The 22,023-nt window shown below is 50.5% G+C and overlaps 1 protein-coding gene across 10 annotated transcripts in view; it reads left to right on the forward strand.

The window, feature by feature from the left end:
* The window catches only part of LRRK1 (leucine rich repeat kinase 1), a 117,420-nt gene extending 96,050 nt beyond the window's left edge, over positions 1–21,370 (forward strand). For 5 of the 10 annotated variants that reach the window (XM_036843720.1, XM_036843719.1, XM_036843721.1 and 2 more), the window contains exons 25-34: positions 770–936; positions 3,627–3,824; positions 4,800–5,077; positions 6,698–6,892; positions 7,677–7,828; positions 12,344–12,461; positions 13,740–13,856; positions 16,745–17,595; positions 17,982–18,083; positions 19,989–21,370. In XM_036843720.1, the coding sequence (XP_036699615.1) occupies positions 770–936; positions 3,627–3,824; positions 4,800–5,077; positions 6,698–6,892; positions 7,677–7,828; positions 12,344–12,461; positions 13,740–13,856; positions 16,745–17,595; positions 17,982–18,083; positions 19,989–20,166 (2,356 nt within the window). In that variant the 3' untranslated portion in view covers positions 20,167–21,370. Of the gene's footprint in view, positions 1–769; positions 937–3,626; positions 3,825–4,799; positions 5,078–6,697; positions 6,893–7,676; positions 7,829–12,343; positions 12,462–12,570; positions 12,695–13,739; positions 13,857–14,903; positions 14,997–16,744; positions 17,596–17,981; positions 18,084–19,971 lie in introns of those variants that run through there. The other 5 variants (XM_036843725.1, XM_036843727.1, XM_036843726.1 and 2 more) reach the window with 5 other exon arrangements.
* The last annotated feature ends 653 nt before the right edge of the window (positions 21,371–22,023 follow it).

A 22,023-nucleotide genomic window follows, 5' to 3' on the forward strand; every position in this document is an offset into this window, starting at 1 on the left:
ACCCGGCAGAGGTAGCTGAAGAGGAACACTGGGGGACCTCAGCAGAGCAGGTGGAAGCCCTGAAATGGGAGGGCATCCGGCTGCCTTGCCCGCCCTCCCTCCCTCTTTCCCTTCCTGCATCCTTCCCTCTTTCCCTCCCTTCCAGAAGTGACTTGCAATATTTCCAAAAGCCCGACAGAAGTCCCCCTTTTACCTAGGACTAGAACGCACAGACAGGTGAGAAGATCTAAACTCCCTGCCTTTGGGTAAAATCCTAGCCATCAATTGTGGGGACACTGGCCATGCCGATCAGAAGCTCTATATGGCCATTTATATAATTATTGGCTTAATAAAAGGAAATGAGGAAACAACTAACCTAGCAGTAAATAAATGCAGTTTGTCTGATGGATACTAGCTCTCAAAGCATAGAACCTTTTGGAGGAAAATGTCCAAAGGAATTCTTTTTCTGTGTCCGCCACCTTCAGAGGCTTCACCCTAAGCCACTCACCATCCGTACCTCTGAGGCCATTCCTGTTATGAGCCCATTTTATAGAGGAGACCAAGGCTTGTCAGGGCTGAGTGACCTGCCCAGGGCTGGGGTTTACCCCATATCTGTGTGACCTCCCGGTGGCTTTGAACCCTGACTCTCCTCAGTGGGAACTAATGGCCAAGCACATTCTTGTACCCGCCCAGCCCAGGACCCGCCTCCCACCTCAGCGGGCCTCTCCAGGTTATAGGGGGCGGGTAGGGAGGTCTGTTCTAACCCCCCCACATACTGTGTTTCCGGCAGGCTCTTCCTGGAGAACAGCAAGCTGGAGCACAGCGAGGATGAGAGCACTGTCCTGGGCCAAGGTGGGAGTGGCACCATCATTTACCGGGCCCGGTACCAAGGCCAGCCCGTGGCTGTGAAGCGATTCCAGATCAAGAAATTCAAGAACTTTGCTAATGCCCCTGAAGGTAAACAGGGCCCTGCATTGTTTCTTTTCACACGTGTTTTCCCTTGGTCCAAACTTGCACCACCTTAGAGACCCCTGAGGCCACACAGGCAGGGGAGGAGGGTGAGCAAAGCCAATGTGGGCCCCTGGGGTAGCCCCGCTTTATGCCTGGCAAGATGTGGACCAGGCCTGAGGATCAGGCTGAGCAAGGCCTAGAAATTGCTTTTGGAGATTACTTTCTTGTCTGGACCTGAGCCCCCAAGAGCACGGGCCATCCTTACAATTTCCATCCGCTCCATGTCCAGCGCAGGCCTGACACGTGGTGGGCACACAGTCAGACCTCAGGTGGACCTCTCACCCTGGGCCACCCCACCCAGCCACTAAAGGAAGGACGGTGAACACTCCAGATGGATGAATTGGGAAGCCAGCATGGGTGGCTTCTCCCTTACCCCCTCCACCTGAAGGAGGGCACACCCTCTTGCCTTGGCATGCTCAGGTCCACACATCATGCGCAGCTCAGAGATGTTCTAGAGCAACACGTCACCACTTAATGCCCAGCTAGGGCAAGCGCTAGGAGGCTCCCTCCCTTCCAGCCGGCTGGATATCACATTTCTCACTGCCCCTAGCTTAGCATGGTTATCTTCATGATCACAAGAGGAATTTACACTCTTGGTAGAAAAATTAGAATCATAGAACAATATAAAGAAACAGATCAGAAAGAAAGAGACATGGGGCTTCCCTGGTGGCGCAGTGGTTGGGAATCCCCCTGCCAATTCAGGGGACACGGGTTCGAGCCCTGGTCCAGGAAGATCCCACAAGCCGCAGAGCAACTAAGCCACAACTACTGAGCCCTCTCGCCTAGAGCCCATGCTCTGCAACAAGAGAAGCCACCACAATGAGAAGCCCGCACACCACAACGAACAGTAGCCCCCGCTCACCACAACTAGAGAAAGCCCGCATGCAGCAATGAAGACCCAATGCAGCCAAAAATAAAATAAATAAAATAAAATAAATTTTTTAAAAAAGGAAGAAACAAAACCATAGTTATATGCAGAGAATGTAAATCTAAGAGACTTTATTGACAAACATCATAGCCAATAAGAGTTTGATAAAGTTGTTAGACGTGAGCTCAACATCAAATTTGGCAACAATGACCCATTAGAAAATGCCTTCCATGGCAGCAATTAAACCATAAAGTATTGAGGAATAATTAATATATATCATTCAATTTAGTTCTCATCTAAATTCCAGCAGGGTGTGTGTGTGTGTTAAATCTGACTGATTCTAAAATGCATGTGGGGACTTCCCTGGCGGTCCAGTGGTTAAGACTCCGTGCTTCCACTGCAGGGTGCACGGGTTCGATCCCTGGTTGGGAAACTAAGATCCCTCATGCCACACAGTGTAGCCAAATAAATACATTAAAATTTTAAAAATAATGAAAATAAAATGCATGTGAAGTGACAAAAACCCAAGAACAGCCAAGAAAATCCCACAACGGAAGACAAAGGAGAGAGGCTTGCCCAGCAAACGCCTGACTTATAAGTCTCCAGGCATTAAGGCAGTGTTCTCCTGGGGCACAGCTGGGCCTGTCAAGGGAACAGAGAGAGCCTGCATGTGTGTGGGAGGCGAGGCTGGCACGTGGCAGAGGTAGCGTTAGGAGTCAGTGGGAAAGGCTGACTATTCGCTAAACTGGGGCAGACTTGGGTCAGGCTTCGACCATGTCAGAAATACATTCTTAATGGTCTAAAGACCCAATGTGAAAAACAAGACTTTTACACTTAAAAAACAAGTTTGTCTGGCACACACATAGATCTGGCACAGTTGATACATTTCAACTGCCAAGATTTTCTTCATGCTGTTTAAACTTCCATGTCCAATGATCCCTGATTTTAAAATCTGAACATAGGGGAGGGACAGATCAGGACACAAGAAGACAAGCAGGACCTGGTGGACACTGCTCGGTGACCTCAGGGCTGGCCACAGCCTGGTGGGTGAGCAGTTGGTGGGAAAGGCCCCTCAGGGGGACTCAGGCAAATGCCTTCCCTGAGGGATGCATTTCAAGGACATTGGGAGAAGGTTACAGCACAGCCCACCACTGCCCATAGACCTTTCTCCTCTGGCCTGAGGTGACGTGTCACAGGCCCATGGCTGCCCCATGGTTTTCTCTCTGGCTGACAAGAGAGTGGTAGTCCTTTCTGCCCTTCATGGTCCTGGCTCCTGGCAGGGAGTAAGGTGAGCAGCAGCGACCAAGCCCCCAGCATCCCTGCAGATGAGCAGTGGAACTTGGTTACATGCCAGACGTGTTGCCTGAGCCAGGCTCTGGGTGACACTCGGGGATGCAGGATTGGAATAAGATCCAATTGAGACCCTCAGGCAGCCAGCAGCGGGGTGGGGTGAGGGCTAAGAGAGTGGGTGACAAGGGTGGGGGCATGTGCATCAAGGGGATAGGAACGCCGAGTGTGACAGGACAAGTGTAGACCTGAGGAGGGGGCTTGATACCAGCCTGGATGCCTCAGGAATGCCTACATTTGGTGCCAAAATTGGGTGACGATATTGCAACCCCAGTTATGTTGAGTGACTTAAAATGTAAATCCTGGCCCTGCCCAGCCCCTCGAGTCCCCGTGAGGCAGCTCTGAGTGTGACAGGGCCCCCACGCAGAGTCGCCCTACGCAGGCTCCCCAGGCAGTGGTGACAGCCGTGCTCTCCCTGCAGACACCATGCTGAGGCACCTTCGGTCCACAGACGCCATGAGGAACTTCTCGGAGTTCCGGCAGGAGGCCAGCATGCTGCACGCCCTGCAGCACCCCTGCATCGTGTCCCTCATCGGCATCAGCGTCCACCCGCTCTGCTTCGCCCTGGAGCTCGCCCCGCTTGGCAGCCTCAACACCGTGCTGTCCGAGAATGCCAAAGGTACCCACCATGCCCAGAATCTTCCACAGAGCGCTGCCTGGGGCCCGCCCCGGCCCAGTTCAGCCCCTGGGAGGACAGAGAGCCCGTGGTGGGCAGCTCAGGTCCTGGGGAGCCATCTGTGGCCGGGCACACCCACCTGTGGCTCATGTGCCACTCCCAGTAGGTGATAAAAGAGCTTCTCCAGGCCTAAGTGCTGGGCAGTGGTGTTGGCGAGGCTGCAGGAGTTCACAGTTTGGAGTCAGACAGAGCCATGTTCCGAGTCCAGGCTGTCTGCCGTAATCCAGGAAGTTGCTTAATTTACTCATCCGTAAAAGGAGGATGATAATAGCCCCACTTGGAGGGCAGTGAGAGCATCAAAAGAGGCAGCCCAGGGAGGCCCGATCAGCAGCAGCCTGGTGAGCCCAGTAGCCACATAAATCTCTCCTTTGCCCATAACTCACCACATCTGTCCACGATTGTTAAAAATCTGAGACCCTGGGGTCAGTTTTATCTTATATTATTTTTTAACAAAAGTTTTAAATATTTACCCTGAGAAATGGGTAACTAAAGTCCAAAGAGCTGACAGAGGGAAAGAGGTAGCTGTCTTTTAACTCAGCAAGAAGAAATGCAGTTAAAATCAATTATTCCTCCCCCAGTGGAAGAGATTTTTTTTTAATGGAGTTCTTATACCTGCAACTCACCCCTTGACATTATAGCAATCTTGGCCTGAGATGAACTCTAGGAATTTTGAATCCTTGCTCTTTTTGGTAAGAACACCAACAATTGCAGAGATGCAATTCATGAGATGCCATGAAGCAGTAACAACAAGCATTTCTAACCTAAATAATCTTAAGAAGGTCGTTCTCTGTCTCTTCTGGCATCCATCCTGGAGAGCAATGAGAACGCGTCAGTAGAATATAAAGTATTTGGGGAGACAGAGGTAAGAAAAGAAGAGAGTTGTTATGATGATAGTTTGATAATTTTTTCTTTGCAAAGATTCTTCCTTTATGCCCCTGGGACACATGCTCACCCAAAAAATAGCCTACCAGATAGCCTCCGGCCTGGCCTACCTGCACAAGAAAAACATCATCTTCTGTGACCTGAAATCAGACAACATCCTGGTCTGGTCTCTGGACGTCAAGGAGCACATCAACATCAAGCTGTCAGACTACGGCATATCCCGGCAGTCATTTCACGAGGGCGCCCTCGGCGTGGAGGGCACTCCTGGCTACCAGGCCCCAGAGATCAGACCTCGCATTGTGTACGACGAGAAGGTACGGGCCCTGGCCCACTGCTGTCCCCTGGCCCAGGACTGCGTAGTCCTGGAGGCACCTGCAGCTTCTGGGCTCCACATGCCCCCGAGCACACATCTCTCCCTCTCCCGTGCTCAACCACAGGCACTGGCTTGAACCAGAAGGGCACAGAGGCCTGTATCTACCTAGTAATGTCAAGGGTGACTTCTCCTTAGCTTCAGAACAGTGACCTAGCCTCAGAATACTCAAACCTCAGTTCAGGAACATAGTGAAGGCTGTGCACAGTGGACAAAAAGTCCAAGACAGAGATGGGTCCGGATTTGTGTCCCAACTCTGCCATTTAAATGTGCAAAATGGAGACAGAGGACCAGCCTCACAGTGACTTGTGAGGAACAGACAGATAAGGATGGTAAAGGCTCCTGGTCAAATCAAAAGGCAGCATCACCAAAGCCAAGAGAAGAGAGTGAATTCTGGCAGGTTAAGCATGGCCTCCCAGGCGGCCGCATGGCCAGCGTTGGCTGAGACGAAGGCTAAATGTTTGCCTTCTTCCCTGAGGGCTGTTTGGTAGATGCAGGCACACAGACAACTTAAAACCATCTTACAATGCTCGCCTTGCATCTAGTGCCAGCCCTGGTTAATTAATCAGCCAGCAGTGAAACTCCCCTGGTCTGTAATTTCTCATTATTTGGTGATTTGCAGATGGGTCATTGATTAATTGCTTCAAGAATGACCCAAGCATATGTGGGTTAAATCGGCACCTGTAGCTATTAACCAAGATAGAAAAGGAAAATCAGAGTGACAAAAATAAGCTTCTTAGTAACAGGTGACAAGGCACCTCATAACTAAATTTATAACAGAACCTTCACATTGAAAATTCTCAGGTCTATCTTAGCCATTCTCCTGCTAAAAAGTTATTTCTTGACCCTCATGGAGACCTGTGTAACTCTCCTTTAGGCACATTTTCATGACATTTAGAGGAATCAAGATGTTGTGATCTGGGAGACTTTCCCCTCTTTATGATTTGCATGTACTCCTACTACCAAGCATGTTAAACCAAGAGTTTGCATTTTCCTGCCTTGTTTTTATACTTAAGGGAAAGGACCATGGCATCCTTCGAGCCCTTAACCAGTGCCTGACAGCAAGTTTTCATTATGTGTTTAGTGGATGGATGTATGTATGGATGGATGGATGGATGGATGGATGGATGAATGGATGGATGAGTGGATGGAAGGAAGGAAGTATGGGAGGATGGATGGGTAAATGGACAGAAGGACAGTCAGATGGATGCATATATGGGTACATAGGAAGATGGATAGATAAATGTGCAGAAGCACAGGTGATCAGGTGGGTGGCTGGCTGGATGGATGGATAGAAAGAAGGGAGGAAGGAAGGAAAAAAAGGAAGAACTGGAAGATAGATGGATAAAGGGACAGAATGATGGTTGGTCAGATGGTTGGTGGGATGCTTGGACAGGTAGAGAGAGGTGGATGGATTGGTGAAATTGATGATTGTCTTCCTTTGGACAGGGCCCATGTTTTCCTTATCTAACGTGTCTCCCCACTCCCTCTGTCTCTCAGGGCCAGCTTGCAAGATCTGCTGGGCCCAGGCAGGGGGTCTGACTTGGCTTGCCTCTCTGCCTAGGTAGACATGTTTTCCTATGGGATGGTGCTCTACGAGTTGCTGTCAGGACAGCGGCCTGCGCTGGGCCAGCACCAGCTTCAGATTGCCAAGAAACTGTCCAAGGGCATCCGCCCGGTTCTGGGGCAGCTGGAGGAAGTGCAGTTCCATCGACTCCAGGCGCTTATGATGGAGTGCTGGGACACAAAGCCCGAGAAGGTACCTGGGGGCACAGAGCCTGGGGGCCTGGCAGCTCCTGCCAGCTGGTGGAGGCTATGGGTCTCCAGAGTGCACATGTATGGCTGCCTGCCCACTCTTCACTGAGGGTCTAGAACAAATGGGGCAACCCTTTTCTGCTTATCTCTTCTACAAAGAGATATGTATTGCTTCTAATACATCCAGTTCATTTTCTTTGAGTGGGTGTCACTCTCAGGAAAAATGAAGTTTCTTTTCCTCCCCAACTTTTGTGTTACATCATCATGCGAATAAAGCAAACCAACTTTTATAGCGATACAGCCTCCATGCAAGAGCAGAGAGAATGTACGTATCTCTTTTTAAAGTATGGGAAGAAGGTTTGCTCATGAGAAGCAGGAGCCATATTATCATTTTGAAGCTAGTTGTTTTTGGAAGAGACCAATGGTTTCAAGGTTAAAACTCATTTATCAAATTAGATGATGCTAGTTTAATGCACTGAGAGTAAATGAGGTCTGAGAAAAATTATTTTCCAGATTTTGTGTCCCTGGGCATGGGGGTTGGAATATCAGAGTTTAGGCTAACCTGACCACCTGACTTTGAGTTGCCATGGATAACGGTGACCCAGACCCTGGAAGGGTTTGTTTCTGGTATCTGAAGTTGTTTTGGCCTCTTGTTTTGATTGGGTCCTGAATAAGCAGATTCCACTTCTTCCTTCCTGGTTCAAGACCCTTAGTTTCAAGGAAAGAATGGGCATCCATCTGGTTGTAAGTGACCCTTGCTCATGACCCTGCTGGCCTCTCTCCCTCAGCGACCACTGGCCCTGGCAGTGGTGAGCCAGATGAAGGACCCAACCTTTGCAACCTTCATGTACCAGCTGCCCTGTGGGAAGCAGACGGCCTTCTTCTCGTCCCAGGGCCAGGAGTACATGGTGGTGTTCTGGGATGGGAAAGAGGAGTCCAGGTAACGTCTGAGGCCTACCGTGCCCTGTTGGTATCAGAATGCGGGGGTGGGGGGGGTGACCATGGACTTGGGGAGCAGTCATGGATGACCATGGTGAGAGATGTTTAGTGGACAGTGGGTTGAAAGCCTGATGGAGTCTGCTTGAGAGAGAAAACAGTCCACAGACATGCACGTGTAGGTTTGTGGATAAGAGAAGCAGAGAAAACGTGATGTCTGCCACAGGGACGTGGGGGGCGGGGGTCAAAGGAGGGTTTTGTTTTAAGATGGGAGTTATTTGCAGCTTGATGGTAGAGGAAGTAAATGATGCTGGTGGTCAGGAAGAGAGGAAGGTACTGGAGCGGAGTTGCTGAGTAGAGAGAAGGGAAGGCGTCCCAGGACCAAGCAAGAGGGATGTCCTTAAATAAGAATTCATGCCCCCCCCCCACCTTCCAGGTGCATCTCTTTTTCTTAGTGATGTGGCAGGAAGGACAGGGACATTGGGGAGGGGCTTTGCATATTCAAGGAGAATGACAGAGAGGCCAGGGACTTGGAAAGATAGTATCAGAGAGATTTTGCAGAAAAGCACCATCCTATGTGAGACCCTTCAGTCCTGGCCAGAGGTGTGGCCTCTCCCACCTACCTAGAGTGACATCTTCAGAAGCAAGAGAGCATTTCATGGCACGAATAGTCTTCTAGGAAGCTTAGTGCAACATTTGCAGGTGCTCAAATCTGATAAGGCTTAGATAAAGCAAAGCTTAAGATGCAATGAGATAAATGGAAGGGACTTTGCCATTTCCCTAGGTCACTATTGGTAAGGTTTTCATCAGGTTTTATGTCACTGGGACTGAGTGTTCTGACATAAGATGCGCTCTAAGAAAAACAAAACTGCCCTAAAAAATAAAAATAAAAAAATATATGTAAAAAGTGTATACATATACGTCCATATATATGTAAAAAATACATATATATGTAGGTGTGTATATACGTATATACATATACACATAGTCAGTAATTATAATGTTGGTGATAGTGTTGCTATTTTAAGGCATTGCTTATAATTGTAGGGTAAAGTTAATGAGTAATTATGTTGGTGCCATGCATTGCAAATTGTGATACTCAGCATGCAAAATATAAAAGATAGGTTAAATGAAAATCCTGTAGTTCTGAATTTAAATTGGATGGATTTGTGAGTATTTTAGCTTTAAGAAAAATGAACTCATATTTCCTAGCTCTGCCCATTGAAAAGGCCTAGAAACAATGACCAACCAAATACTAGTGAGCACCCCTAGGATGCAGATGGTGGTCTCTAAGTGCCAAGGGGAACCAAGGCTTATTGGAGAAGTGGCTGACTCCAGATTTGGGGCAGGAAGTGGACCTGAAACATCTGACACACTGGAAACAAGGATGCCATCAGAGACTTGTGAGGGTGGATCAAAGGGACTCAGGAGCCAATCTGAATAGGTTCCCACTGGCCAAAGATAGGGCAACCAAGGATCAGTAAGAATAAATATCTGCAATGAATTGAGACACATCAAATTGTTTAAATTCATTAGTTTCTAATGCTACTTAATAAAAAATAATAATTTAAAATTTTTTTAACTTATAAAACTCCTCATTGATCATCATTGGAGGCTCCTAGCTCCTAGGGAACAAACCTATTATTTTGAAAACTAGTCTATACAGAAAGAATCAAGGTTTTACTCTGCCTTTCCTGTGTGAACTGTGCCCCATAGTAGCTAGCAAAAGAGATGATAGGAGGAAGTTTTTCTTTTTAGAGTAAATGAAGCTAATAAATGAAGAAGAAATGCTAGAATTAGAATGTCAGCATTTTGTAATCTCTATTGAAATAATGGATGTAGGCAGTTATCATTAATGATCAAAAAAGGAGCAAGAACCAGACATTGTGTGCCTCTCAATAGAAATACACAACCCCAATGAGGAAGTATTCTTGCCTAAAAATTCGGATGGAATCTAATCAAGACTCAAGATCGGGGACAGGAGAATGAGGTAGATGAAACCCTGGGATGCAGGAACTCCACAGGACACCTCCCAGTGTCTTCAGCACATGACCTGCTAGGGGAGAAAGAGAAGGAGGGAAGGAAAACCTATCAAAAGACTGAGACATAAAAATCAGTGGAAATATGGGCTTTCTTTCACTGCTGATTCAAGCAAACTGAAAACAATGATGAGAGAGTTGGGGAAGTTTGAATACTGGATATTCATATTAAGGAATTATTTTCTCTTTTCTTAGGTGGGGTCATGCATTGTGGTTAGGTTTCTAATCATCTTTTGTTTCCTAATCATCTTTTAGAGATAAATGCAGAAACATTATAGATAAAAGATGATTTGGGGGATTTGCTTCATAAGAATCTGGGGAGAGAAAAAAATTGGATGGGGGCAGAGATGAACTGACATGGCCATACGGTGATAATTACTGAAGCTGGGTGATGGCCACATGCGCCGTGATATGCACACTGTGAAAAAGAAGAAAGGAGGGAGGGATTGATAGGTGGGGCCTGGGCCCTCTGGTTTGAATGACAGCACATGGTTTTCAAACTCCTTTATGGGCACAGCATCCCGATATCACAATGCTTTTGGTGGAATGTCACAATCTCAGAAGACCAGGAAATATAGGCATATTGCCTATCATGAAAATAAAGCCCTCTTACTATTAAAGACTATAAATGTACACATAAAATAAATTGAAATGCTCACCAGTGTATATAAAAATAAACCCTATTTTCCCGTCAATATTTATTTCCTCAACAGACTCTCTAAAATCTTTTAAACAAATAGAGAAAATTTTAAATTATTAATCTTTTTATTTCAGGGATTTTTACAAATCAGTGGAAAAAAATACTAAAATCCAATAGTAAATAGGCAAGGAACATAAGTATCCTTTGAGAAAGGTTAACAGAGGACAATGAACATATTTTTTAACATTTGAACTTTCCGGTAATCAAAGAAATATAAATTCAATCTGCAAGATAACTTTTTTTCTTGCTCATCATGTTGGCAAACTTTTTTTTTCAAAGATAATAATGGATGCTACTGAGGGTGGGTCATACCTTACTGGTGAGCATCTAAATTTGCACATCTGTCTGAAAACCAATTTGTCAGTATGTCTTAAATGGCTTCGAAATACTTATACCCTTTGGCCCAGTAATTGCTGGTCTAGGAACCTTTCCCAAGGTTGCAGAGATGTTGGGGTGCTCAGTGCTGCTTCTGGCATGGGCCCTGCTCCACCCCACCGCCCAGCAATACTTTCTTCACCTTCTCAGTCTTACAGACTCACCCAGGATATTGGAGACAATACTGCTCAGAGCTGTAAAAGCTTATCTCCAGTGGCAAGGGGAGGCCTCTCTCTGTGACTTGGGAGGGTTTTAAAAGCTCACCCCCAGCCTGAAGAAGGGGCAAGCTCACTGGAAGGTGAGGGGAAGAAATTATGGCCAGAAGCACAAAGGGCAGTGAGTCTGGGAAGTGAGAGTGGAGGGGGAAATGAGACCATCCTGAATTAAGGAAGGGAAGTGGGTGAGAAGAAAGGGGGGACATGCAGAAAACAGGATACACATAACAAAATTCTTGTTGGATAGAATAGGGGTGTGTTATCCTTTAAGTTTCTCTATATTTTTAATTTTTTCCAAGTTAAATGTAAAGTTATTTATAATATCCTAGTTTTATTTTTTCAATGCATAGAAAAAAGACTGGAGAAAAAGGGGGGAATATAACTTTGAAGAAAGTTTTCATTTGCTGATTTTTCACTCATCTCTTATCATCTGCGAATACACGTTATCAGTCAACAATGGCAAGGGTTTCCAAAATTTGATGGCAGAAAAATGTTACATTGAGAACTGCTATCCACTCAATTGACTTATTCCCTTGGACTGGGGAAAAGATCTGTGTGGCCTGGGTGAATAACCGACCCCTGCCCCAGCTGCAGTCTTCCCTCCAGGCAGTGAACATGCTGGATGCCTATCAAGGACGGTGGGGAGATGGTGATGCTGGGGAACATGGTGGGGCGGGTGAGTGAAGGGCCACTCTCATACACAACAGCTTGTTAGCTCTCAGAGCACTTATGTTGGGGGCCCGTTTTGAGACCCCCAGTCTACTCTGCAGTTCCCCCATCTGTCTCTGGTTGACCTGATGTACTCTGCTGTGTGTGTGTGGCGGGGGCGCGGGGGGGGAGACATGGCCAGTGGGAGGGCAGGGAGCGGCCTTAGTGCAGGTACAGCCCCCTGGTGTCCCTTCATGCTGTGGGCAACTTTTTGAGCCCTCAAAGGTCACAGAAAGAAGAAGGTCTTTCTTCTGCTTGGGAATGGCCTTTCTCTGCCCAAATGTTCAAGCATTACCAGGTAGGCAGAACCAGGCTCTTCCCCAGCCATGAACAGTCCTTGAGTCTCTTAAAACATGCGAAATTGGACCCTGGGCTGGAAGGGGTGGACAAGGCCCACAGCTGATGTCCTCCTCCAAGGCTGCTGCAGGCCAGGCCAGGGAGAGGGAGGCCTGAGCTGACTGCACAGTTGTTGCCGATTGTAGGAACTACACAGTGGTGAACGCGGAGAAGGGCCTCCTGGAAGTGCAGCGCATGAACTGTGCGGGAATGAAGCTGAGCTGCCAGCTCAAGGTCCAGAACTCTCTGTGGACGGCCACCGAGGTAACCACCCCTCTGCAGGGCTCTCATCGAGGTGCGCAACACCAGCTCCTGGGGGGGGTTCCATTTAGCAACTAAATATGCAGGACACCCAGGTACATTTGAATTTCAGATTTAACCCCAGCCCACAACTGTGAGACCCCAGAGCAATGCCAGCAGCCCTGTGAACAAGCAGCATCTCTGGGATTCAGCTAAGTGTCAAGTGCAGAATCCCGGCAAGAGGAGAACCCCAGCAGGTTGGCGAAGTGACTGGGTTTCTTATAACATTGCCTGTCTACACAGCAAATCCACTCAGCTCGGAGGCCTCGCGCCTTCATGTAAAAAGGTCAGCAGAAGGCACAAGGAACTGTCTTCTGAGAACTCCAGAGAGGAGTGCCCCAAAACAAATGCTCTGAAGCTAGTGGGTGGGGGTGTATGAACTGGTGCAGCCTTTCCAGATGGCAAGTATGGTTCAGATATGCATCAGAAATCTCAAAAATATTCATACCATGTAAGCCTCTGTAATTTTAGCTTTAAGAGTTTGTTCTAGGGAAAAAACCAAGACACACACACGCACACACACTCAGACTAGATAGGTGTATAAGAATGCTCATTCCAGTATAATTCATAGTAGTAAAGACTTGAACAGAATAAACATCTGACAACAGATGAGCCAAATTCTGGTACACCTGAGCGATAGACATGCATCATTCCCTCACAGACTAGGTAGGACAGGGCTTCTGCCTGCACTGATCGTCCTGGGAGAAGAAAAGTGTGGAAACAGCATAGAAGTGTGATCCCACTGTTGGAAACGCGCACACACACCAATACCCACGGAAAACTGAAAGTCTGGGCCCCAAATCCCAAAAGTGGCTTTCTCTGGGTATTAGAGTATGGGCGATTTTGTTTTTCTTCAGAATATTCTGTAGTTTTCAAAGATTTTACAAAGAACAGAAATATGAAAACAACCAACCAGAAAGCCTCAATAAGTTACTTTCCAAGGCGTAAAGGGCCTTCTGAGACCGAGTGCACCCTAGGAACCGGCAGGCTTGTTGCAGCCCAGCTCTCATGTTTTTTTTTTTGTTTGGTTTGCTTTGGTTTGCTTTGGTTTTTTAAGTCTTTATTGAATTTGTTACAATATTGCTTCTGTTTTATGTTTTGGTTTTTTGGCTGTGAGGCATGTGTGATCTTAGCTCCCCGACCAGGGATCGAACCCACACCCCCTGCATTGGAAGGCGAAGTCTTAACCACTGGACCGCCAGGGAAGTCCCCCGGCTCTCACGTTGACTGTCTCCTCCGCAGGACCAGAAGATCTACATCTACAGCCTCAAGGGCATGTGTCCCTTGAACACGCCCCAACGGGCTTTGGACACCCCAGCCATCGTCACCTGCTTCTTGGCGGTGCCTGTTATAAAAAAGGTGAGGTAAGGGGGAGGTGGTGCCTAGGTCTCTGATTCTCCCTTCCCCGTTCCATTGGGCTGGTGGAGAGGGAGCAGAGCTATGCTCTTCTGGATCACCAAGCCTAGGTCACAGTCAGCCTTAGAGAGACAGGAGATCGGGGCCATCATTAGTGGGCTAAGTGGAAGGCTTGCATTCTGCATGCAAATGCCACAGCCCCAGTTCAGGTGAGATGCTTTTCTGGTGCAATTGGTATCAAGGAGCAGTTGCATGTGTGCCCTTCCCTTTCTGAGAGCAGGGGCCTCAGGAGCCTGGCCCAGCACCTCCCACAGCCACTTGGTCACCGGGCCCTGGCAGGCCCCCACCCCTGTCAGGCAGCCAACTCCCCTCCGCCTTCAGCTCTGCCTCTTCTGGAGTGCTCAGCCTCAATCCCAGAACTCAGTCCCTCTTTGTCCAGCATGGCCCTGAAGACTCATCACCTCAACTCCTAGCCACTGCCTTTCTCAAATGAATCTGTGAGTGGTGCCCTCCCCAGCCCTGGGCCCCGGCAGTGCTGCTGATCCTCAGGATCAGACCCAGCCCACGGGCCGGCCAGGGCTCACCCCCCGTTGCCCCCTCACACCCCTCCCCACCCAGCACCGCACTCCGAGCAGGCCCTTCCCTCCAGAATTGACCCTGCCGCTCAACACCTCTTCCTCTTCATTTCTGATGATCAAGCGCTGTGACCACCCCCCGCCAAGAAGCTGCCCCTACCCTCACCCCAGCTCCTCAGCGGCGTCCCCAAGGCTTCTCTGGCCTCCAGAACCCCTTTGTGGGCCCTGAGGCGCCTGTTTGTGCAGCTCCCTGCTCGAAGGGTCATTATTGGTGAGGCTTTGTTAAAACATGTCGGCTATTATCATCTGATTCCAGTTCTCCCATCTGCAAAATGGGTGTAAAAGAGATTGAGAGGAGGATCTCTGGGCATAACGTACCCAAAGCTCTGGGCCAGCGCACTGAGTAAATTTGAGCATTATTACTACTTCCTGACAATCGTGAAATATATGCACTCTCCTCTCCACCCCTCTACAGTTTCATTTCTTAAGAAACTGAGATCAGGGACTTCCCTGATGGCTCAGTGGTTTAGAATCTGCCTGCCAATGCAGGGGACATGGGTTCAATCCCTGGTCCGGGAAGATGCCACATGCCGCGGAGCAACTAAGCCCGTGTGCCACAACTACTGAGCCTGTGTGCCACAACTACTGAAGCCCCTGCACCTAGAGCCCATGCTCCGCAACAAGAGAAGCCACTGCAATGAGAAGCCCGCACACCACAAGGAAGAGTAGCCCCCGCTCGCCACAACTAGAGAAAGCCCGCAGGCAGCAACGAAGACCCAACACAGCCAAAAATAAATAAATAAATAAATTTATAAAAAAAAAAAAGAAGAAACTGAAATCAACCTTAGAGTCATTTTTGACTGTGGCCGCACGGGCAACTGGGGAGCTCGGGACCTGGTTGCACTGAAGCACAGAACTCAACACAAAGTGTTATTTAAAGCCATGGCTGGCCAGAGCCCCAAGCCAGGGCACCACCACCCGCTCGACCGGCTGGAATAAAGCTGGCTCTGTGCAGAGCCTCCCTGCCAGTCTTCCCCTCAGAGGCCATGCTGCCCTGTGGCCACGGATGACAGACCCCTGCATTCTTGCACACGCACATCCACACCCATCTGGGATGTGGGACTCACCGCCTGGCTGGGGCCCAGAGCCGGGACTGATAGAGACCTTGCTCCTATTTGCTTTGGCTGTTTTCTTTCCTTGAATCTTGAAGGTGGTTTTCAGTAAGCTAGAGGCTGGTTCACTCATCACCTTGGACAGCCCAACTTCCCAGCTCCCAACAAGGGGGCTTTCTGCTGCTCACCCTCCCTGGCACAAGGCCCACGTCTCTGCTCTCTCCCGGCTCTGGCTTTGTTCTCCTGAACTCTTTCTGGCCAACCCCCCAACCCCACTCAGGCGTCTAGGCTGCTAAGCTGCTCTCCATTCCCAGCTCCACACAGATGCTCTGAGGAGGCCTGGGCTGGGCCCAGCATTCAGCACAGTCTCTGCAACTTTGGCCTCTGCCTGATGACCTCTGGTGGTTGTAGAAGAGCACATGCCTCATTGCGGGGGCGGGAGACACCCCAAGACCCCATCAATGCCTAAACCACAGGCATTTCAGAGTAGATGTGGTAAGCGGGGAATGCGGCATAGTGGCCAAAAAGTGCCTCCACAAGAGGGTTGAATTTGGAAGTGATTTCTTCAAGAATTAGTTCAGCAGCACGTGTTGTGACTTGAGCATAAAACTGGGGGGAGTCACAGAGGTGACTGGGACTCAGCCCTTCCCTGTGCAGGCCAGTGCCGGGGGCAGTGGTGGGCATGCAGACCCAGGCCTGCTCTTATGGAGCACCCGGCTTGTGGGGCAGCAGGCAGGAGGCCAAGAGCAGACCCATAGGGTGTCCACAACTGCTGTCACCTTAAGGAGCAGAGTTCAGAGGAAGGAGGGCACCACATCCTGCCTCAGAAGGAGGCCCTGGTGACCTGAAGGAGAAGGCAGCTCCCTCCTGCTGGCATTGCAAGAAGTCCAGGCTGACCAAAGGCGAGCCGTGTGGTCCAGGCAACATGTGCCCCTTGCTCGGGTGCCATGGACCTTTTTCTTCCTGCTCACAGGAGGGGGGATGGGTGTGGCTTTTCTGGGCCTGAGCTGCACCTCCTTTGGGAGCATACCCAGAAGCTCCCGCTGGCAGCCGCTGCCTTTTTAGGAGCTGGATTTTCCAGGAAGTGCTGGTAGAAAGCACATGCCCACCTGGAGTACGTGCAGAGATGAGTCTTGCACCGACTGTTTCTCTCCCGGGTGCACGAGACGCAAGGGCATCAAGCATCCCTGTCTTCTCCCCACAGAATTCCTACCTGGTGCTAGCAGGCCTGGCTGATGGGCTTGTGGCAGTGTTTCCCATGGTGCGCGGCGCCCCAGACCACAGCTGCTCCTACCTGTGCTCACACACAGCCAACAGGTCCAAGTTCAGCATCCCAGACGAAGACGCGAGGCAGAACCCCTACCCCGTGAAGGCCATGGAGGTGGTCAACAGTGGGTCCGAGGTCTGGTATAGCAACGGGCCGGGCCTGCTGGTCATCGACTGCGTGGCCCTGGAGATCAACAGGCGGCTGGAGCCCTACTCAGCCCCTTCGGTGGTCACATCAGTCGTGTGCGGCTCTGAGTGCCACGGGGAGGAGGTCGTCTGGTGCCTGGACGACAGGGCCAACTGCTTGGTGATGTACCACTCCACCACCTACCAGCTGTGTGCCCGATACTTCTGCGGGGACCCCAGTCCCCTCAGGGACGTGTTTCCCGTGCACCCAATGGGCCCGGAGCCCCTGGACTGCCCCACAGCCAGCCCGAAGGAACCCAAGAAGGACTCCATTGCAGACATGAGCATCATGTACAGCGAGGAGCTGGGCATGCAGATCCTGACCCACCAGGACTCCCTGACCGACTACTGCTCTATGTCCTCCTACTCCTCGTCTCCACCCCACCAGGTGCCCACGTCCCTTTCAAGCCTACCCTGCTCCCCCGCAAGCTCTTCCAGCTTGCCTTTCTCCACTGACTGCGAGGACACCAGCAGGCTGCTCGAGCCCACCACAGGCTCCGACAGGTCTGAGCATGACCTGAGCCCCATGGATGGCGAGGCGTTCAGCCAGCACCTGCAGGCTGTGAAGATCCTTGCCGTGAAAGATGTCATCTGGGTCCCCAGGTAGGTTTCCCGACAGGGAGCATCATCCTGCACCGCCCACTGCTCTTGCTTTGGGGGCAGAGTGAGGGGAACCTTAAGGTACTGTCAAGATCCATCAGGAGCTATTCCCTCTCTTCTGGAACGGGAGGGAATCTCTTTAGCAAATCTAAGAAGGGCCGCACGAAAGCCCATCAGCCCTCCAGAGAACTCAGGGCACCACAAAGGAGAGCCACGGTCAGGTTTCCTACTGGGAAAGGCCTTCTCGCCCTGCTCCGGGGCCCTCTCGGTAACTCAATCCATTTGCAGAAGCTGCGTTTGTTCCCATGCTTTTCTGCACACCAGCTCTGTTTCCCCTGGAGAGCACAGCCCTAGACAAACGGTTCCCCTTCTGGGTTTTGGTTTCTTAGGCGTGGTGGAGATGTTATCGTCATTGGCTTGGAGAAGGATGCAGGAACCCAGCGGGGCCGAGTCATCGCTGTCTTGAAAGCCCGAGAGCTGACTCCGCACGGGTAAGACTGAGGGCAGCTCCTAGAGGACCGAGGGTGTGGCGTAGGGAATCGAGGCCTCACTGCCACCTCCCTGCATGATGGCCGCCGCCCTTCTGTCCTCCACCAATAAACATGGCGTTCACCACTGTGGCCATAGACGGAGGACGAACAGGCAGCTCCTAGGGGATCAGCAAATACTAGCTGAACCGGCCATCACCCACTGGTCATGGCTGCCTGTTTTGGGGGTGCCCGGAGCACCTGTGGACCAACTGCCCTGCCTGGGGTATGCCTCCAGTGCCCAAGCTCAGCTGCAGTTGAAATGGGGATCCAGTTGATTCCCCGTGCCTCCTGCCAAACAGGAGAGCCCTTCCTGAGGTGCCTCTCCTCCCATACAGCACCAGGTGGAGCCGCACAGCCAGACCACGCCAACCTTTGCCATGCCCACCCTCGCCATGCCCATTCCCAGGCTCAGCTGTACCCATTTTCTGGGGGTCCCACCAGGAGGCAGGCCAGACTCCATTGTGAGGGTCATGCTGGGCAGGACCCCCTGTCCAGACACAGTCTGCCTGACTATAGAGATGGAAGGCTGGTGCCAGCCAGTGTTCCTGGAGTCGTCAGGCAGCTGGCAATGTCCACACCCCTCACTTTGCTGAGTCCCACGTGGTTAATCTCCCTTATGGAGAAATCGCATTCAGCCTGTTTTTCCCGGAGTAGGATGATGACAGAGGAAATGTCTATGGCACCCGGGCCAGTGACCCTTGCCCTGCAAGTGATACTGGAGACAAGATCTGGGTTTGCTGCTGAGCACCAGCTGAGTTTGTGGGCGGCAGTAGTTCCCAGTTCTCAGGTCAGGCTTCCAGGGAAGCAGGCAGGTCTGTAGAGCCCGGGCCTGTTGACCTCAGAGTGCCCACCATTAGTTCCCCTGAATTTTCTCCTGGTGTTGTTTTTCCTATTTGCCCCCCAAAGACAGGTTTACCAAGAGCCAGGTACTCTCACTGTAGGGAGAAAGCAGCCCAGGCAGCCAGCAAAAGGGAGGCCAGCTTTTTGAGATGCACCTGAGACGTTTATTCCCTTGGCAAATAGCTACCAAGTGCCCGAGACATGCAAGGCCTGAGGGAGTGGAGGCCCCTGCACATCCCAGTTTACATGCTGGCCTCAGTGCCAGGCAGGGCACACAGGGCAGAGGGAAGAGATGCGGGCAGTGTGTGCTCGGAGGTGGGACACACAGCCCCGCAGGGGCCCAGAAGGAAACTTGTAGTGTATGCTCAGATCATGCAAAACAATCCACAGGCTCAAAAAAAATGTACATAGTTAGGACTTGTTGGTACAGGTTTTTTGCCTAATATATTGCCCTGTATTTCCTAAGCATGTGGAAACTTAGAAAGGGAGAAGAATCATGCCTGGGCTGGGTGGCAAGGAAATTGAGTTAAAGCTTAAAATCTGTCATGGACCATTGATGAGCAAGAACTATTAGGTAGAATTGATAATTCTGTCCTCCCTCAGCATCTGCAGGGGATTGCTTCCAGGACCTCTGCAGATACAAAAATCCGAGGATGCTCAAGTCCTTATATGTAAAATGGCACAGTACAGTCAGTCCTCCGTATCTGAGGATGCCAAACCTGTGGACACAGAGGGCTGACCATTTTTTCTGGGCTCTTTGGGGTCTGAGGTGCATTAGGGAGGATACCTGCTCTGAGGTGAACCTGAAATGATGCCCTAGGCCCCTTTTTAGACTTTAGAAAGACTGCCCACAGGCTGGACCACAGAGGGAGAAGCAGTGTGTCCCAGCACATTGGTGGTGCCAGGCTGGGGTGCACAGATGCCCACTTAACCAGGCTGTGTCCTCCGAAAAGGTGCAGGGTGAGGGTCACAGCCCCGACCAAGTGGGGACCCCTGTGGGTTTTCTCAGACCCCCTCTCTCTGCAGGGTGCTTGTGGATGCTGCCGTAGTGGCAAAGGACACAGTTGTGTGCGGCTTTGAGAACGAAAAGCTGGAGTGGTGCCTGGCTGTCTGGAGGGGCTGGGGCACCCGGGAGTTTGATGTTTTCTACCAGTCCTATGAGGAGCTGGGCCGGCTGGAGGCTTGCATGCGGAAGAGAAGGTGATTCCTGTGGAATGAGCATTTCTCGGACCTCGCCAGCATGGGCCAGCAGCCTGACCTCTCCACCTGCAGCCTGCAGCCCTCTAAGGACCCAGGAGGCAGACTGGGTTCTCCTCTGAACCACTTGCTGCTAAGAAGTGCTGAGAAGTTCCCACCCCGCCCAGGTGGGGGGGCGTTGAGGGTTCTCCTATTCTAGGGCTGAGTTCCCTGGATACCCCCATCCCCCCAATACTGGTTTTACAGCCCAAGGGAAGACGGTGGGGTCTGATTGGGCCAAAGTCCCCCTGCCTCTTCCATCCACTCTCAGGGCTGGGCTGGGTCACACGAAGTGGGGCTGGGCCTAGCTGGCATAATGGGCCTCCCCACTTTCACCCCCAGGTCTGGGGTGGAATTACACTAGGGGCTCTCAGTTGGGGAGCAGTTCGGGGCAGGGAGGGAGGAGGGCTGTGACCCCTGCCCCTTCCCCGGGTGGCTCCCAGGCTCTCAGCACATTTCTCAAGCTCCTGAGTCCCCGGGGCCCGGGGCCCCGCTCGGGCAGGCTGAGATCAGATGTCCCCGCTTGGGAAAGTCTCTGTGTGAAAAGCCTTAGAAGGACCCCAGCAAGGAGCACTGCCCAATCTGGGGAATGAATGAGTTTCTTTAAGTGACAGGGCTGGAAAGCCAAGAGCCAACACAGGGCCAAGAGCACCGACTCAGCCTTTACATTCCTCTCCTGTCGACAGAAGGCAGAGAGACTCAATCATCAGGACTTGAGAAAGGGCCTGTGTTTACAGCTTTGTGAAATAAATTTGGATGCAGCTGGAGCATAAACCCTGTTTGTTTGCACATAATAATCTTGTTTATCACTTTAACAAATTAAGTCATATCTCAATGGTTAGGACTCTGATTGTGAAATCACATCATATGAGGCTTATATCAAATTATCTATTTACTATGCAACACATACAGCAGAGTAAAAAAGTGAAATTGTTAACAGGGGGATGTATGGGTATGATGGCAAGAACTTTCATAAATTACGCACACACTTGCATGTACACACCTATGCACACATGTTCACATCGTTACCAAGAGTAACCATTTGAGGCTGCTTAACCCAGAACATGAGTGTGAATGTGAGATCATCCTCCAGTACAAGCTGTTGACCTTTTTCTAAAATTAAATTATAAAAATCAAACTTAAGATTTTGCTGGTGTATGTGGGCAAATGTGATTCCTTTCATCTCAAGAGTGAAGTCACGGCTTTCTGTCTGTAGAGTACATGTAATAACAGCGCAGACTCTTCCCACCCAGGCCCACTCATTGCCCCAGTGGGAGGGGCAGCCCCTCCTTGGCCCATGGCAAGGCTGACCCTAAGCAGTTTCCATGGGCAGAGATGGGCTGTGGTCTCCCCGCTTCCTTTTAGTGGCCTCAGGGGGGCTGAGGGTCTGAGCCTCCCCATGTCACAGCCATTGGCCCCTCAGCAGGTTCTTGGAGGTCACCACTCCCCCTTTCTTCTCATCTCCGCACCCCACGGCTGCCTAGTTAACTTCTCAAATGCAAACCGGGTCCTGCGCCTCCTCTGCCCCAAACCTGTGGTTCACATCCCCCTCAGCCAGACTGCTCTGAGACACTCAGGGCCCCACGATCGGGCCCCAGCCTGCCTTTCCGCGCTCGCTCAGCCCCAGGACTAGCACAAGCTGTGGTGAGCGGAGGCAGGAGCTCAGCTCATGGCCTCTCAGAGCCAGCGGAGGGGGCTTCTTCACGAAGTTAGAAACCATACGGAAATGGTCCATGAACTTGAATACCTAAAACTTAGACACTTAAAGTGGAAAAATTACCACAAACTCAAAAGATGGACAGTCAATCAGGAAAAATATATTTGT

The sequence above is a fragment of the Balaenoptera musculus genome, chromosome 2 (assembly GCF_009873245.2).
Source record: "Balaenoptera musculus isolate JJ_BM4_2016_0621 chromosome 2, mBalMus1.pri.v3, whole genome shotgun sequence".
Classification (NCBI taxonomy): Eukaryota; Metazoa; Chordata; class Mammalia; order Artiodactyla; family Balaenopteridae; genus Balaenoptera; species Balaenoptera musculus.